This window comes from Pelodiscus sinensis, chromosome 22, assembly GCF_049634645.1.
Source record: "Pelodiscus sinensis isolate JC-2024 chromosome 22, ASM4963464v1, whole genome shotgun sequence".
In the NCBI taxonomy this organism is placed as follows: domain Eukaryota; kingdom Metazoa; phylum Chordata; order Testudines; family Trionychidae; genus Pelodiscus; species Pelodiscus sinensis.
Genome location: NC_134732.1, coordinates 13527218 through 13543732, shown reverse-complemented (window position 1 = coordinate 13543732; position 16515 = coordinate 13527218). Strand labels below are relative to the sequence as shown.

The 16515-nt window shown below is 55.1% G+C and overlaps 2 protein-coding genes across 2 annotated transcripts in view; one reads left to right on the top strand and one right to left on the bottom strand.

Moving 5' to 3' along the window:
- The window catches only part of ASS1 (argininosuccinate synthase 1), an 86102-nt gene extending 72983 nt beyond the window's left edge, over positions 1-13119 (bottom strand). The window contains exons 1-3 of the mRNA XM_075905955.1: positions 13012-13119; positions 3360-3411; positions 1724-1836 (exon numbers count right to left, since the gene is read on the bottom strand). Of these exons, the coding sequence (XP_075762070.1) occupies positions 1724-1831 (108 nt within the window). The 5' untranslated portion in view covers positions 1832-1836; positions 3360-3411; positions 13012-13119. The remainder of the gene's footprint in view (positions 1-1723; positions 1837-3359; positions 3412-13011) is intronic.
- A 509-nt stretch (positions 13120-13628) lies between these two features.
- Positions 13629-15339, top strand: LOC142819367 (uncharacterized). Its single transcript, XM_075905907.1, has 2 exons — positions 13629-14544; positions 14740-15339. Exons 1-2 carry the CDS (start codon positions 13995-13997, stop codon positions 15231-15233), a joined length of 1044 nt encoding a protein of 347 aa, XP_075762022.1. The 5' UTR covers positions 13629-13994; the 3' UTR covers positions 15234-15339.
- The last annotated feature ends 1176 nt before the right edge of the window (positions 15340-16515 follow it).

Here is a 16515-nt window from a genome sequence, read left to right as displayed (position 1 = left end):
GGAAGTGAAAATGAGAGAGAGACTGAACTGTAGGCCCCAACGCTGTCAGCTTGCACCCCCACCCAGCACCCAGCTGGGTTCCCACCTCTCTCCCTGGTACAAGGCTCAAGCATTTCAAGGCACGAAAGAGCCGACAGTCATCTGGGCTCTTGCCGTAAGAGGATGGGGAGGAATCTCCCCATGGACACAAGGTTGGAGGCTGTGGAGATTGATCAGCGCCAGAGGTTAGAACGCAGAACAGCCCAGCCTTTCTAGCCCTGCTTTTCCTGGTCATTCTGACCAAGCTGGACTAGGATGGGGGAAGGGGGAGAGGGAGACCAGGCCCCCAGAGGTGCCACAAGCCACATCTTGTAGGTTGCCCTGCTCAGGAGACCCCTAGCTCACCAGTTGCCCAGTGGGGAATGGCCTTCATCCCTCAGACAGTCTGGATTGAGCCGCCTGCCTGGCAGGGAAGGTCAATCCACCGTAAGGGACTATTCTGTCTCCTCTCCCCCAGCAAACTCCTCCCAGCCTGAGCAGGGCCACTGACAGCTGCACTGTTGGATCCTGTTAACATTGCATGAGGAACAATCATAGAATCCTATGTGTGTCTGCCCATAGTATCTGGAGCTAGGACTCTCCCTTCATCCCACTAACCCTGCCATGCCCCAGCAGGGGCTAGGCCGGATGGGAATCAGAGTTATTTTGTCAGGGAAATTCCAAGACTGACATGTTTCCCCGTTCCATTATGGCCTCTTAAAAGCGGCTTGGGTTTTTTTTTTAAAAGGAATTTCAGACTGAAAAATCGTTGCGAAATGAAAAGTCAAAGCAGTTCATCCCCAAACAGCCAAAAGGCTCCGCTTCCCTTTTTTACTAAGCAAAATTTCATCGACGTCGCTTAAAATTTCCATTTCCTTGCAAATGGGGGTTTTCACAGAAGCAACATTTCAGGGCAGCTCTAGCTGGTTTCCCTTCACCGTGAGTGCCTGGACACACCTTGAAACCAGACAGGCCCAGACTGGGCAGCTGGGCCCTGCAAGTCACAGTCCTCACCCCCCCCCCCCCCCAGGACACTTTGGACAGAGAAAGCGGGGGTGGGGGGTGTTAAATCACATCACAATTCTGTTGCGCCCAAGAGCGCGTCATTTCCCTGCTGCGGTGGTTAGATTGTCACCACGGGGGCAGAGGCTCACAGAAGCCGGGGCGCCGCCTCGAAAACGACCGATTTCTGACAGCCCCCACCATGCGGGCTGATGGGGCGGGGGACAAAGGGGCCGCTGCTACTGCAGCAGAGATGGCAGCAGGAGCCTCAGGCCATTGAAAAATCGCTGCCAGAGCCCTGCACAGTGTGCTGCAGAGCCCTGGGCAGCATGCTGTGGATGGTGCGAGGGTGGGTAGTCCCAGCCCCGCCCCTTCTGCCTGAGGCCCCGCCCCTTCTGCCTGAGGCCCCGCCCCTTCTGGGAACTCAGCGTGGGGTGGGGGTTCCCTCTTGCCAGGGGCCCGATGAGTCTGCGGGCTCTCCTGGCTCCTGCTATTCAGCAGAACTCAAAAAAGCCCACCCCCCAGGGGGACGCAGTGGCTGCTTTTCCAGAGTCGGTCGCACCGAACCTGCTTCACCCCCTGAAGGAGACGTGCTGGAGATCGTGATGAAAAGAAAGGGGGAGGAGGAGAAAGGAAAGGGGGAGGAGGGGGAGGAAGCACGAGGCGAGAGGCGCCCAACACGTCTCTGCAGAAAGCTCCTCACCAGATACGCGATGACATCATAGCCTTGCTCCTTCAGCCACACCAGGATGCAGGAGGTGTCCAAGCCACCGCTGTAGGCAAGAACCACTGTGCCCTTGGACTGAGACATCGAGTCTGGGGAAAGCAGGGAGACCCAGTCACATCCGCACCGCAATGTGGGCTCATCGGCGCTCTGCCATGGACAAGGCCTCAGCCCAGCAGACAAGCTCCCCTCCAGAAGTGACCTCACAGGGTTAACATCACAATTCCCAAGGGAGACAACAGGATCAATCAGACAGAAACCCCGCAGCCTCCTGCCAGGGGCGCACACAGCAGCCTGGTTTATTGCTCCGGTAGCAATGCAGTGTGAGCCTGCAAGGGAAACTGGCCAGGGACCCAGGGGATGAAATGTACTTAGATTTTTAAGGAGCTGTTGATGGGGTCCTTCAGTGAAGCTCTGGGGAAAGCAAGGAGTAAACAGTCCCCTTAAACACTCAGGAAGTGGCAGAGACTGGTGGGGTGTAGTGAGCCAAGGTCTCTGTGAGCTATGGAGAGGTTAATAGGTGTCTTGGTAGGAGGGGGGCTCTTTAATACAGGCATCCTTCCCATGAACCCTATGAGCAAGGTAAGTGCTGCAGTGAATCTGGCATGTGCACCATTGCCCCCCCACTAGATAAAATCAGAACTGTCCACTTGTGTCATAGGCCCCATACTGCTAGTGGAGATTCTCCAGGAAATCAAGTGGAGACTTTCCCTGTCATTGCTATAAAGCTGAACACACCCCTGGCAGGCAGCAGATTAACACCTGGGAAGTCCCTGGTAGCTGTGGACTTGGGAGCACATGGTTTAAATACTGGAGCCTCCTTCAGCCTGAGCTTGCTGGTTTACGGCGATCGTGTTTTATTGACTTGAAGTGACTGAAAAGCGAGTTCCAAACTCGGCAGCGGCGGAGATGCACAGGAAACAAAGCAGCAAGTGAGCCAGACACATTTCTGAGCAGCTCTCACCCCCGCGAGGCCCACGCATGTCACTTAAAGAGCCACCAGGCTCAGAAGAGACTGGAGACAGTAGAGTGGAGTCCAACGAGACGACGTTATAAATAACCTCGCTGGAGGGTACTCAGGAGGTCACAGAGTGAATAACCTAACTGGGTTTTCATTACCCAGGGAGTGATTTAACTTCTGTCCTTTATTTGCTGCTGCTTTCTTGGGCCCCACTGTTTGCACCCACACCAGCGCAGTCACAGCGGCGTGATCGCATGCTGCAGGCGCATCTCTCCAACACAACGCAGGGCTCGCTGGGTGCCTCTCCCTCTGGTGAATTGCCACAGTCAGCTGCATGGCCATAAACCCCACCCTGCTTCAATGTAGAAAGCCGCCCCCCAGCGCTAAGCACAGCGTGCTATCCTCTGTGCACATTTCCCTAGGGTGTCTAGGGACTTCAAACCCAGCTAGCAGGCTCCGAGGCTTGTTTCCTATGCTAGACGAAGCCTCTCTCCTCGTCAGTCTGATGACGGGGGAGCAGCACAGAGGCCGACTGATCACCGAGTCCCTCGACTCCACCCAAGTGCCTGCTTTGCATGAAAACTGCAGCCAGGCAACAGCGCAGAGACCATGACAGAAACAAGACAGGCAATCATCAACCGCTTGGCCTGTTACCTTGGCTTTGACAGACGACCGGGAGTCCTTCCTCAAGCACTCAGCAAACGTTCTGAAACAGAGGAAAGCATAGGAGATGAATATATCCAGCCTCACGTGCGGCCTCTCAGAAGAGTAACGTAGACAGAATCAGACTCAGGGCCAGGCATGCCAGCTGCCTGCCCCGAGCCACGGCAGGGCCGCAGCAGACTGGACACGTTTTGCATGGGTACATGACCTGGTTTCTGGTCCTACTTGCAACTGGAGGCTCTGCTCCACCAGGACAGCACACTGACCCTGCTTCCTCCCAGCAGCCATCCCCCTTCATGCCACGCACCCAGCCATGCTGCAGTGGGGAAGGGGAGATGCAGGCATGTGGTGGCAGCATAAAACAGAATCCAGAGACTGTCCCAAGAAACACCCACGCACACCAGCGCCTCCGTGCCTGCTAGGGAAAGACCCTAAATAGAGAAACTGAAGCAAGGGCTGAGGGGGCAAGGACTTGACCAAGGGGACTCAGGCCTCATTTTTTACCATGTTAGAAGCCATGGACCATGTTGGCCACCATTTCTCCTTTGTGTGGACAGGCAGCATTTTAAATCACGCTAGCAGGTCCTAGCGGATCCCAAGGTTAACTACCAACCTGCTGGCAGGGAATCCCTTATTCCACAGTGAGCGGGCAGCAGGGAACGCTCTGTGTGATTGGGATAAGCCATCAGAATGTGGATGGGAGACCAAGTGCTGCTTTTGGGGGCCATAGGAAAATGGCCCTTTCTGGAGGGAGGTGTCTACACTTAGAGCTGGGTCTGACTCCCAGTTAAAGGAGTCATAGTCCTGTGAGGGCGCTAAAATCAGAACCCAGCCGTGGCATCATGAACAGGCAAGTCCCCGAGCAGGCGCCCATCCGAGACCCCAGGCGTGTACTCGGGGCAGCAGGCCTGTCCCGGTGCTGCAGTGTCTCGTTGGGCTGGGAATCACACTCCCAGCGCCAAGCACTGATGTACCAAGGACTTACTCATCTGTGGCATGACAGCCATGGTACCCCAGTTCTGCCATGCTCAGGGGAATGAACATCAGGGCACGTGTGCGCTAGCTAGCCCTACCCAGCATCTGCTAGTGGCAGAGAGGCTGAAAATGCTCATTAACTCGCAGACATGCTGGTGGCAACGGGCCAGTTCCCACAAGCCTACATCTCTGCTACTCACAAACCTACATCTCTGGGACAAGATGGGAATTTTGCAGACAGTCCCGGTTCACCCCAGGCGGCTGCCCTCAGTGGGAACTAACATGCTTTCAAGGCTTGGTGCTCTGACAGGAACAGAGGAGCTGGCACCGGCTCACTGTGAAACAAGCCCATCCCCCCCCCCCCACACACAAACAGTTCCTGATGCCAGTGCCGGGAACGAGCATTTCATTCATGATTCCGCGCAGTGAGTGGCGGAGCAGGGAGTGTCTGTGCTGGTTCAGCTTAAAACAGGAAATTGCCAAGCCCTGGCTGAGTGCCCAGAGTGTGGACATTCTGGCAACCCCATCACAAAGTAACTTTCACTTCTTCCTGGAGGCAAGGGGCCAAAGCTACTGGTGACATAAAGTCAGCAGAGCATCACTGAAGCCCACGGCGCAATGCCACTCCATGCCCCTCGTGAATTTGGCTCCGGGCTCGCAGTTTCTAAATGAGAAAGTGGCAGCTTTAGTAACCAGCACATCCCAAATGCCCAGCAATGACTCAGCTTCCCCTAACCTCCTTCCCTGAAGCCTTCCTGATTTCAGCATTAGCCAGCCACTCCCAGAGCAGGTGGGAGGCTGAGATTGGGGGGGGGAGGGATTTTCAGAAGAACCCAAGACACCAGCTGGCATCTCACCAAGCCTTTTCAGAGAAATATTTTATATCACAATACAGTAAAACTCCAATTGTCTGGCAGCCAGTGGTCCGGCACTCCCGACAGTCCAGCACCAACTGGAACCCGGAAGTGCTCCAGCCAGCCGGACAATTGGAGCTGCTGTGAGCCCCATGGGAGCTCGTGGCTGGGAAAGGGAAGGGGAGAAAAGGGGAAGGGGATTATACCCCTGTGACAGGTCTGCCGGGACCTACACTGCGTCCGGCCGTGAGAGCTAAGTCCCCAAACTTGCCCTGTTCCAGCTGCGCTCAGCCCTGCGCCACCGCTGAGAGTTTCTGGGAGGGGAGCGGGCTCCCCACCCCACAGACTGCAGTAGTTATCGCCGAGCAGGGGGGTGAGGGGCGGTGCTGCGGAACCAACCTGGCAGCACCCCAGCTGCTCAGCTCCGCCGCTTCCCCAAGTCTGCCGCTGCTGAAACTGATGAGCAGCAGACTTGGGGAAGCGGCGGAGCAGAGCAGCTAGGGTGCTGCTGGGTTGGTCCCGCAGCGCCGCCCCTCACCCCCCTGCTCAGCGATAACTACTGCAGTCTGGGGGGTGGGGAGCCCGCTCCCCTCCTGGAAACTCTTGGTGGCTTCGCAGGGCTTCCCCTGCCTTCCTGCAAAATGGCGGAGGGTTCGCCCCTCGCCGTGCCGTTCCCCGCCCACCCCCCAGACGCAGTGCAGGTCCCAGCAGACCCGTCATAGCCCCCCACCGGAGTACCTCCAGATACTCCGGCATATTTGATAATCCGGCACCACCTAGGCCCCAAAGGTGCCGGATTATCGGAAGTCTACTGTAATTCTTGGGTGCACCTTGTGTCCCTTTTGCTTGGGTGGGCCGTTTACACCCGGCCAGGAGCTTTGTTTCTTAATGGACCAAGTCCCCACAAAGACAATATTTCTCTGTCATAAAATAGTCCCTTGTTTCCTTAAAGTTAATTTAGTGCTGGGGGAAAATGCCCTGGACAACGCAGCCCTGCCTTTACCCACAGAAAAGGGATGGGACCCAGAGCAACCAATGCTGGGAATGAGGACGGAGCTAAGCCTCTGTTGATCTGACAGTCTTTGGTTTCTCTTCTGAGATTGCCAGCAAAAGGCGAATTAGTGCCAGCCATGGTGTTTATGAGGCTGACCATCATATTGTTAGTATGATGTATATTTGCCCCCGAATAGATACAGCAGTATGCATTAAGCAGAAGTAATATAGCAGTTACATAGCCTAAATAGGCCTAAACCTTTATTATAGTCCTGTTCTCTTACGCCGAGTATCCCACAACACTTTTGCAGGAGCTGAAGTGAGCTTTGGCATACGCAGATGGGAAACATGTCAAAAATCGAGATATTCGTTCCGTCTTTTAGGGTAAGCTAGGGAAATACTTTCACTGACCAATATCTGAAATGCTAGTTTCCTAAACAAAGTTAAGAAAGAGACAGAACAAGTTAGGAAAGTGGAACGAAGGGGTTGGATTTCTGTGATGTAAAAAACCCATATACACTGTGCACCATCTAAACCATTTTGGGAGCATGCTCCTGTGTGAGGTGAATGCAATAGTGCTAGGCCTTTGTCTTCTAAGAACTGACCTAAGACATCCTCCTGCCCCGCACAACACACAACCCGAACTCAGTCAACACAGGTCACCCATCAGAATGTTTATTTCTCCCCCCCCCTCCCCCCCCGTCCCTCTGCCACACCCCTCGCTTTTGACCACTACTGCTCATTCTAGATTTGAACAGTGGGCACAGAGACATATAAACTAGAACCAGCAACCTGAGCCATGCACTTCCCATCAGCAGGGACACAATGTAACAAATATCTCTGCCAGCCAAAGGACAACACCTGCCGCAGTTCATTGTCCCTGGCAACTAAACTTACCCCACCAGCTCACTAGGTCACAGACAAAGGAGCCAGCCAATGGAAACAGTTTTTGGTGCCCGGGTGGCCAACACGCTAGCCACATGTGGCTATTTGGCCAGTTGAATTTGGCTAACTAACTCACAAAATTATTTACATTTTCAGAATAATGTGGCTAGTTCACTACAGCAGTGGTCACTGCTTCAGAACTGGTTGTACACCACGGTTTTAGTGAGGGGTACAAACTCACAGTCTAGGAGTTAAAAAGGCCATCCCCAGTTATAATTCCTGAGCCATCCCAGCCTCTATTAACTTCCTCTGATATACCCATCCAAGCCCAGAATTAGCAAATATATGCCTGACACTGACTGGTCTCCACCCTGATCTCTACTGGGTTGAAATGGACAAAGTTCCTGTTTATTGAAAGACTCCTGGGATCAGGAAACTCAAATTTCAAACTCCCGGCTCCAGGAGGGAGCTGCCAAGGTAAGCAAAAGGGACCCTGCTAGTCACACGTTTCTCTGCAATCTCAACAAACCCAGCTTCCTGGGGCATGAAGATAGGAGTCACCCATCCAGGATGCTCACGCTTGTTTGCAGCCCCTGTTAAGAGAGACGGTTTTACTATCAAGAAATCATTTTCCCAAAAGAACACATTGGTTAGCTGCAGGGGCCAGATTCTGAGGCCTTCAAACTCAAGTGCCTCTTTCAAAAGTTTGCCTGTTCCTGATTTGAATTCTCTACTAACAGGCACAGCCCTTTGTGGAAACAATCTTTTCTGCCTCCCAGACAACGTTCTCAACTGCAGAATAAACAGGTGGAGCAAGCAAGCCCCTTAGCAATAACAGTACTTAGTTATTTGTATCACCTCAACCATTTACACATAGGAGTAAATTCACAATTATCCCTGAGAGGTAGATACTATTATCTCCAGTGGATGGGAAGATTACACCAGAGAAATTAAGGTAAGAATATTGTGGGTGCTGGGCTCAAGATAACCAAGCCATGAGATTTCCTGAAAACCTGGTTCTCAAGGACATGACAAACCAAAGAGGAGATGCATGTGCTAAAGTTGGGAAGAGAACCCAGGAGTTCTGGATCTCCTCATGGTGCTCATGCTAATAGGCTGCATAGATACGGCAAGAAACACAGGGATGATTTTCATGAAACTGTTCTCCCTAATGAAGGGTCAGGGAAATGCAGAGAGCTGGGGAGATTTGGAACAGGGTTGTTCTCTACACAGTCTGGTCACCTATGTTACTGCAAGGAGGCAGTGACTCAAAACTTCTTGCACCCGGGGATCATGCCAAGAAAGGCTGAGCCTGTCCAGGAAGGGAGAGGTATTTCCTGCATTTCGTTGAGTTAAAGTCAAGAGAGAAAGTAAAGCAAGACCCACAGTAAGGGAAAGTCTCTCCCAACATTGCCTATTGTTCTATAGCCACTTCCTTATAACCCAAATCACCCTGCTGATGGGAACTTCTACAGCAAAGTGTATACAGTGTACTAAAAAGAAATGTTCCGGGTATACTAGAGGAGCTAAAATAAACTAGAAAAATTAAAAAAAAAAGTCTTGAAACTCTGGCATCAAAGGAAAACTCCTACCCAGGCTATTTGAAAAGGCTGTCAGGTCATGTCATGTCATGTCATAGAACTCATGATTTCAACAACCAGCCCTACGCAAGGGCACGTCTGAGATTGCTTTCTAGACACACCTGCCTGTCCACCGCTCTGCCAGGCTAATTGCTATTGGCATGGAAAGTGAAAAGTGGGTGGTGGAAATACCCATATGGAAAAAAACATCCTCTCCTACTATTATTATTTGTGTGGCATCCCTTTACGCGCCCACCACTGGCCAGGACCACACTGTGCCAGACGCTGGACAAACAGAACAAAGGTCAGGCCTGCCTCCGAGAGCCAGCAGTTGAAGGCCATGCCTACACCAGGAATAAGGTTTGTGTTGTAACCCATGTGCTAGTCCTGAGCGTTTATCTGTACCGACATGCTAAACCTAATTAACCCATTTCCACTGGAGTGGAAATCCTGACGCTACTGCAGTCAATGGCAGAACTTCCCTCAATGGCAACGTGTCTACAGTTGCAGATTAGGATTTTAACTCATTTTAAAAAAGCACTGGGAGGGGGCAGGGCTTGCCTGGCCATGCCTCTGCCCAGCAGTGGAGGCTGGCTGGGGACCCCTTGCCAGAAGCACCATAAAGACACCGTAATAGAGGCCCAACTTAAATGTATACCCCAAATTAAAAAACATAGCAAGAGACCTAAAACAGTGTCACCGTGGCTTAACCACCATGTAAAAGAAGCAGTGAGGGACAAAAAGGTATTTTTTAAGAAGTGGAAGTCCAATCCTAGTGAGATAAATAGAAAGGAACATAAACACTGTTAAATCAAGTGTAAAAATGTAATAAGAAAAGCAAAAAAAGATTTTGAGGAACAGCTAGCCAAAAACTCAAAAAGAAATAACAAAATGTTTTTTAAGTACATTAGAAGCAGGAAGCCTGCTAAAAAACCTGTGGGTCCCCTAGATGATCGAGCTATAAAAGGAGCAATCAAGGATGATAAAGCCATTGCGGAGAAACTAAATGATTTCTTTGCTTCAGTCTTCACGGCTGAGGATGTTGGGGAGATTCCCGAATCTGCACCGTCCTTTGTGGGTGGTGAATCTGAGGAACTGTCCCGGATTGAAGTGTCATTAGAGGAGGTTTTGGAACAAATAGAAAAACTTAATGTTAACAAATCTCCGGGACCGGATGGCATTCATCCAAGGATTCTAAAAGAACTCAAATGGGAAATTGCTGAGCTATTATCTGTAGTTTGTAACCTATCCTTTAAATCGGCTTCCGTACCTAATGACTGGAAGGTAGCCAACGTGACACCAATATTTAAAAAGGGCTCTAGAGGCGATCCTGGCGATCCTTTAGTACCGGGCAAATTAGTCGAAACAATAGTAAAGAATAAAATTGTGAAGCATGTAGAAGAATATAATTTGTTGGACAAAAGTCAACATGGTTTCTGTAAAGGGAAATCCTGTCTTACTAATCTATTAGAGTTCTTTGAAGGGGTTAACAAGCATGTGGATAAGGGGGATCCAGTAGATATAGTATACTTGGATTTTAAGAAAGCCTTTGACAAGGTCCCTCACCAAAGGCTCTTGTGTAAATTACATGGCCATGGGATAAGAGGCAAGGTCCTTTCTTGGATTGAGAACTGGTTAAAAGACAGGAAACAAAGGGTAGGAATAAATGGTAAATTTTCAGATTGGAGAGGGGTAACTAGTGGTGTACCACAAGGGTCAGTCCTGGGACCAATCCTTTTCAACTTATTCATAAATGATCTGGAGAAAGGGGTAAGCAGTGAGGTAGTAAAGTTTGCAGATGATACCAAACTGTTTAGGATAGTCAAGACAGAAGCAGACTGTGAGGGACTCCAAGAAGATCTCACCAAACTGAGTGATTGGGCAGCAAAATGGCAAATGATATTTAATGTGGATAAGTGTAAAGTAATGCACATTGGGAAAAATAACCCCAACTATACGTACAGTATGATGGAGGCTAATTTGGCTACGACAAATCAGGAAAGGGATCTTGGAGTTATCGTGCACAGTTCTCTGAAAAATTCCACGCAGTGTGCAGCGGTCAAAAAGGCAAATAGGATGCTAGGAATTATTAGGAAAGGGATAGAAAATAAGACACAGAATATCTTACTACCCCTGTATAAAACTATGGTACGCCCACATCTGGAATACTGTGTACAGATGTGGTCTCCTCACCTCAAAAAAGATATTTTGGCCTTGGAAAGGGTTCAGAAAAGGGCAACTAAAATGATTAGGGGTTTGGAACGGGTCCCATATGAGGAGAGGTTAAAGCGACTGGGACTTTTCAGTTTAGAAAAAAGGAGACTGAGGGGGGATATGATAGAGGTCTATAAAATCATGAGTGATGTGGAGAGGGCCGATAAAGAAAAGTTATTTATTAGTTCCCTAAATAGAAGAACTAGAGGACACCAAATGAAATTAATGGGGAGCAGGTTTAAAACAAATAAAAGAAAGTTCTTCTTCACACAGCGTGTAGTCAACCTGTGGAACTCCTTGCCAGAGGAGACTGTGAAGGCTAGGACTATAACAGAGTTTAAAGAGAAGCTAGATAATTTCATGGAGGTTAGGTCCATAAAAGGCTATTAGCCAGGGGATAGAAATGGTGTCCCTGGCCTCTGTTTGTCAGAGGCTGGAGAGAGATGGCAGGAGACAAATCGCTTGATCATTGTCTTCGGTCCACCCTCTCTGGGGCACCTGGTGCTGGCCACTGTCGGTAGACAGGCTACTGGGCTAGAAGGGCCTTTGGTCTGACCCAGTACGGCCATTCTTATGTTCTTATGTTATGTTCGTAACTTGGTTCCTGGGCGCCTGTCAGCAGCATGATTTCCTAGTGAAGATGAGGTCGCTTACGTGCGTACAGCACCTAGCACAACGGGGCCCTGGCTCATGACTGGGGCTCCTAGATGCTGAAATAAAACAGAGCAACAAGCATCACTAATGGCTTGGGCTGGTGACCGTGTTGTTAGAATCACAGAATCCCAGGGCTGGAAGAGACCTCAGGAGGTCGTCAAATCCAGCCCCCTGCCCAAGGCAGGACCAAACCCAACTAAATCATCCCAGCCAGGGCTTTGTCAAGCCGAGACTTAAAAACCTCTAGGGATGGAGATTCCACCCCCACCCTAGGGAACCCATCCCAGTGCTTCCCCACCCTCCTAGGGAAATAGTTTTTCCTAATATCCAACCTAGACCTCCCCCGCTGCAACAAGCCGTTGCTTAGAGTGTGACCACTGCTGGAGGCTGGAATTGTTAGGACAGATTTCTGCCGCACGTGCACTGAAGCATTCCCTGACCCTGCCTCCTCTGGCCAGCGAGGCTCTCTGCCAGCTTCCTGCTCCAGACTCATTTCTAGGCATTTTTTCTCCTCAGAAATGCAGCCCCAGGGCAGCGGGGAAGGACTGTACCACACCTCCCCTTCCCAAGCGCCTGGACCTGGCAGAGACCCAGGCCCAAACATGCGGAGAAGCCACTCAATGTTCTGGTCTGTGCCCAGAGGAGTTACTGGAGCCCGACTAATTCACCGGGTGCCGTGTCCCCTTCATTTTCCGACAGGAGAGGCAAGAAAACAACAGAGCCGCCCACAGGCTCGGGGGGCTGCGCTGGGGCTGGAAGGAGCGGGGTCTCCTGGTGAGCCTCACAAAAATGAAGGGACACTGAAGTGTGGGGGGTCCCCTTCACCAGAACATGCCCCCCTGTTACTCCAATGCTATGGCACCTCCCCAGCCTTCCCCCACTGACCCTCACCCCCTCCCCAGCCTCCTCCCGATGGCCCCAGTTCCTGCCAGTCTCCCCCACTGACCCTCACCCCCTCCCCAGCCTCCTCCCGATGGCCCCAGTTCCTGCCAGTCTCCCCCACTGACCCTCACCCCCTCCCCAGCCTCCTCCCGATGGCCCCAGTTCCTGCCAGTCTCCCCCACTGACCCTCACCCCCTCCCCAGCCTCCTCCCAATGGCCCCAGTTCCTGCCAGTCTCCCCCACTGACCCTCACCCCCCCCAGCCTCCTCCCGATGGCCCCAGTTCCTGCCAGTCTCCCCCACTGACCCTCACTCCCCCCCAGCCTCCTCCCGATGGCCCCAGTTCCTGCCAATCTCCCCCACTGACCCTCACTCCCCCCCAGCCTCCTCCCGATGGCCCCAGTTCCTGCCAGTCTCCCCCACTGACCCTCTCTCTCACCAGCCTCCATCAACTGGTCTCCACTGACCCTCGCGCCTTCCACCCCCTCCAGATCTCCACCCCTCCCCGACCCCCCACTGACACTTCCGCTGCCCCAGCCTCCCCCACAGCTCCCCCCCCGCCTGCTCCCACGGAGCCCCCACCCTTCCCCCAGCCGCCCCCCGTTACCCCGAAAGGCTCCGCTCCGCCTGGGCAGCCGCTGCAGGGATCAGGCGCGGGCAGCACTAGGCAGAGGCGCCGCCGGAGCATCCCTGTTATGAAGCGCGGCGGGGCGGGGCCAGGCGGGGGCGGCTCCTGCCGCGGGTGAGACGGGCCGGGCGGAGCGACTCGCCCCGGGGCTGAGCCTGGCCGGCCGGCGCGCGCTACGGGCAGTGCCCACGGGCGGCTGCTGCTGCGGGCAGGCGCGCGGCCCCCAGCCTGGCTCGGTGTGTGCACCGGCCCTTCCCAGCCAGACGGGAGGAAAGTTTGGCCTGGCCGAGGTTCTGGCCCAGGGCGGGCTGTGCGCCGGGTGCCAGGCCAGGGCAGCCCAGCACGTGGGGGGCAGGCTGCCTGGGGGCAGGCAGGGGTTACACATGGGAAGGGGACCCGCTCCTGCACACGTAAGAACGGCCACACTGGGTCAGACCAGAGATCCATCCAGCCCAGTCTCCTGTCTGCCCACAGTGGCCAGTGCCAGGTGCCCCAGAGAGAGATCAGGACAGGTAATGACCAAGCGATCTCTCTCCTGCCATCCATCTCCAGCCTCTGCCAAACAGAACCCAGGGTATGTCTACACTAGAAAGTTAGTTCGAACTAACGGACGTTAGTTCGAACTAACTTTCCTATGCGCTACACTAGCGCTCCGTTAGTTCGAACTTAATTCGAACTAACGGAGCGCTTAGTTCGAACTAGGTAAACCTCATTTTACGAGGACTAACGCCTAGTTCGAACTAGCTAGTTCGAACTAAGGGCTGTGTAGCCCTTTAGTTCGAACTAGTGGGAGGCTAAGGCTTCCCAGGTTTCCCTGGTGGCCACTCTGGCCAACACCAGGGAAACTCTATTGCCCCCCTCCCGGCCCCGGAGCCCTTAAAGGGCCACGGGCTGGCTACTCACTTTGTGCCAGTTGCAAGGCTGCCAGCACCCGTGCCTGCACAGCCTGCACCTGCCACAGGATGAGCCAGCCATCCGAGGGCTCCCAGCCCTCCACTGCTCCCCACGACCAGCCTGGCGGCTCCCGGGAGCCTGCCCGGGGGCGCAAAAGGCGGGCGCCCGCCTGGTCAAGTGCGGAGATCGTGGACCTCATCGAGGTTTGGGGGGAAGCCTCAAATGTCCACGATCTCCGCACTAGCCACCGGAACGCGGCCGTCTACGGACGCATGGCTGCCAGCCTGGCCGCCAGGGGCCACCAGCGCAGCCGGGAGCAGGTGCGCTGCAAGATTAAAGACTTGCGGCAGTCCTACTCCCGGGCCTGCCTGCCAGGGGCTGACCCGGAGGCCTGCCCCCACTTCCATGCCCTGGACCGCATCCTGGGGCCTCATGCCGTCCCTGCCCCCCGGGACGTGATTGACCCCGGGGCAGAGGGACCGCTCCTGGACACCGAGGAGGAGGAAGAGGGCTCTGAGAGCCAGGAGCCTGCCGCCAGCCTTCCCAGGACCCGGGACCCCCGAGGCACCCCACAGAGCCGCTCGCCTGCATCATCAGAGGCCGGGGAGGCGTCCACCTGTGAGTACCCTCGTGTTCCCCTTATGTGTACGGGGGGCTGGGGCGAGAGGGAGCCCCGGGACCGTGCGCCTGGGCCTTGCCCACTACGGAGCAGCAGCTGGGGATCCTGCAGGGGCCCTGGCCTTGCAGAGGGGAGCTGGGTTTCACACACCTGGGCCCCTGGGGTAATTGACCGCTGGTCTTCTTGCACCACAGCTGCAGCACCGGGGACTGCAGGGCGCACCACACCGCCTGCAGCAGCCGCCCGCGCCCGGGCAAGCAGGACAGCCAGGAACCAGGAGGACTACCAGAGGCGGCATCTCCGGTTCCTGGACCGACAGCTCCGTCTCCAGGACCACTGGGTCCAGGAGGACCTCAGGCTGCGCCAGAGGAGTCTGGAGGCCCTGGAGGAGCAGGGCCGTGCCCTGCGAGGCCACCTCCAGAGCCTGCTAGACCGCTTTCCATTTCCTCCTCCCCCTGCTCCCCCTCTTGCTCCCCCTCTTGCTCCCCCTGCTCCCCCTCTTGCTCCCCCTCTTGCTCCCCCTGCTCCCCCTCTTGCTCCCCCTGCTCCCCCTGCTCCTCCTGCTTCCGCTCCTGCTTCCTCCACACCCCCTGTCCTCTCTGCCCCCCCCTCCACAACCATTCCCCACCGACGCCCCCGGACCCGCAGTGTGGCGAGACGGGAGAGGCACCCAGACTCCCACCCCTGAGCTTTCCTTTCCCTTCCTCCCTTCCCTCCCCTCCCCTTCCAGCTCCCTCGTCCCAGGTTTCCCCCTCCCTTCTCCCACCTTCATTCCTCCCTCCCCCACCCCAGTTCTCTGAAATAAACAGACGTTTTTGTTGGAAAAACAGGTGTCTTTATTGTACAGTAGATAGGGAGGGGAAAGGGGAAGGGGGGGGGTAGGGTGGAAGAAGGCCCCGGTGGGGCATGCAGGGAGAGGTCAGTCCTCCTCCTCCTCCACCTGGAAGCTCTCCCGCAGGGCTTCCCGGATCCGGATGGCCCCCCGCTGGGCTTCCCGGACGGCGGCGGTGCGGGGCTGACCGTAGTGTCCAGCCATGCGGTCAGCCTCAGCCATCCAGGCTGGCAAGAAAGCCTCCCCCTTCCGCTCACACAAATTGTGGAGCACACAACATGCCGCCACCACGGGAGGGATGTTGTGCTCGGCCAGGTCCAGACGGGTGAGGAGGCATCGAAAGCGGGCTTTCAGTCGCCCGAAGGCCCCCTCCACCACGATGCGGGCCCTGCTCAGCCTGTTATTGAAGGCCTGGCGGGAGGGATTGAGGTGTCCCGTGTAGGGCTTCATGAGCCAGGGCTGCAGTGGGTAGGCGGCATCCCCCACCAGGCAGACGGGCATGTCCACGTCCCCGACCCTGATGTGGCGGTCGGGGAAGAAGGTCCCGTCCTGCAGCCGCTGGCACACGGAGGAGTTCCGGTACACCCGGGCGTCGTGTGCTTTGCCGGACCAGCCCACATTTATGTCCGTCAACTGTCCCCGGTGGTCACACACGGCCTGCAGGATGACGGAGAAGTACCCCTTGCGGTTCACGTACCGGGACGCCTGGTGTTCCGGGGCACGGATGGGGATGTGCGTCCCGTCGATGGCCCCCCCGCAGTTGGGGAAGCCGAGGGCGCCGAATCCCCGGATGACGGCATCCGGGTCGGCGAGGCGGACCACCCTGCGGAGCAGCACCCGGTTGATGGCCTTGACCACCTGCGGAGAGAGACACAGCAAAGCGTCAATCAGTGGGGCGCCCGGGTGGCTGGGAGCATTCATGCCCTGGCAGTGCCCCGCGCCCCACTCCCGGAAGCAACCCCCCTGGCGGCGTGTAGTACGGCCGGGACAGCCCGACCCCTCCGGTGCGGGGCGCTTTCGCCTCCTCCCGCCCCCCCCTTTGTCCCTGGGGCGGCCCATCCCCTCCTCGCAGCCCCCCTCCCCCCCGGCTCGGTGGCCGACGAGCGCCGTACCTGCATGAGCACTGCTCCGACAGTGG

Bases quoted from the DNA above. Each gene is read 5' to 3' on its own strand.
- LOC142819367 (XM_075905907.1), top strand. From the start codon at position 13,995: ATGAGCCAGCCATCCGAGGGCTCCCAGCCCTCCACTGCTCCCCACGAC. The intron at 14,545-14,739 runs GTGAGTACCCTC...CTTGCACCACAG, and splicing joins GGCCGGGGAGGCGTCCACCT to CTGCAGCACCGGGGACTGCA.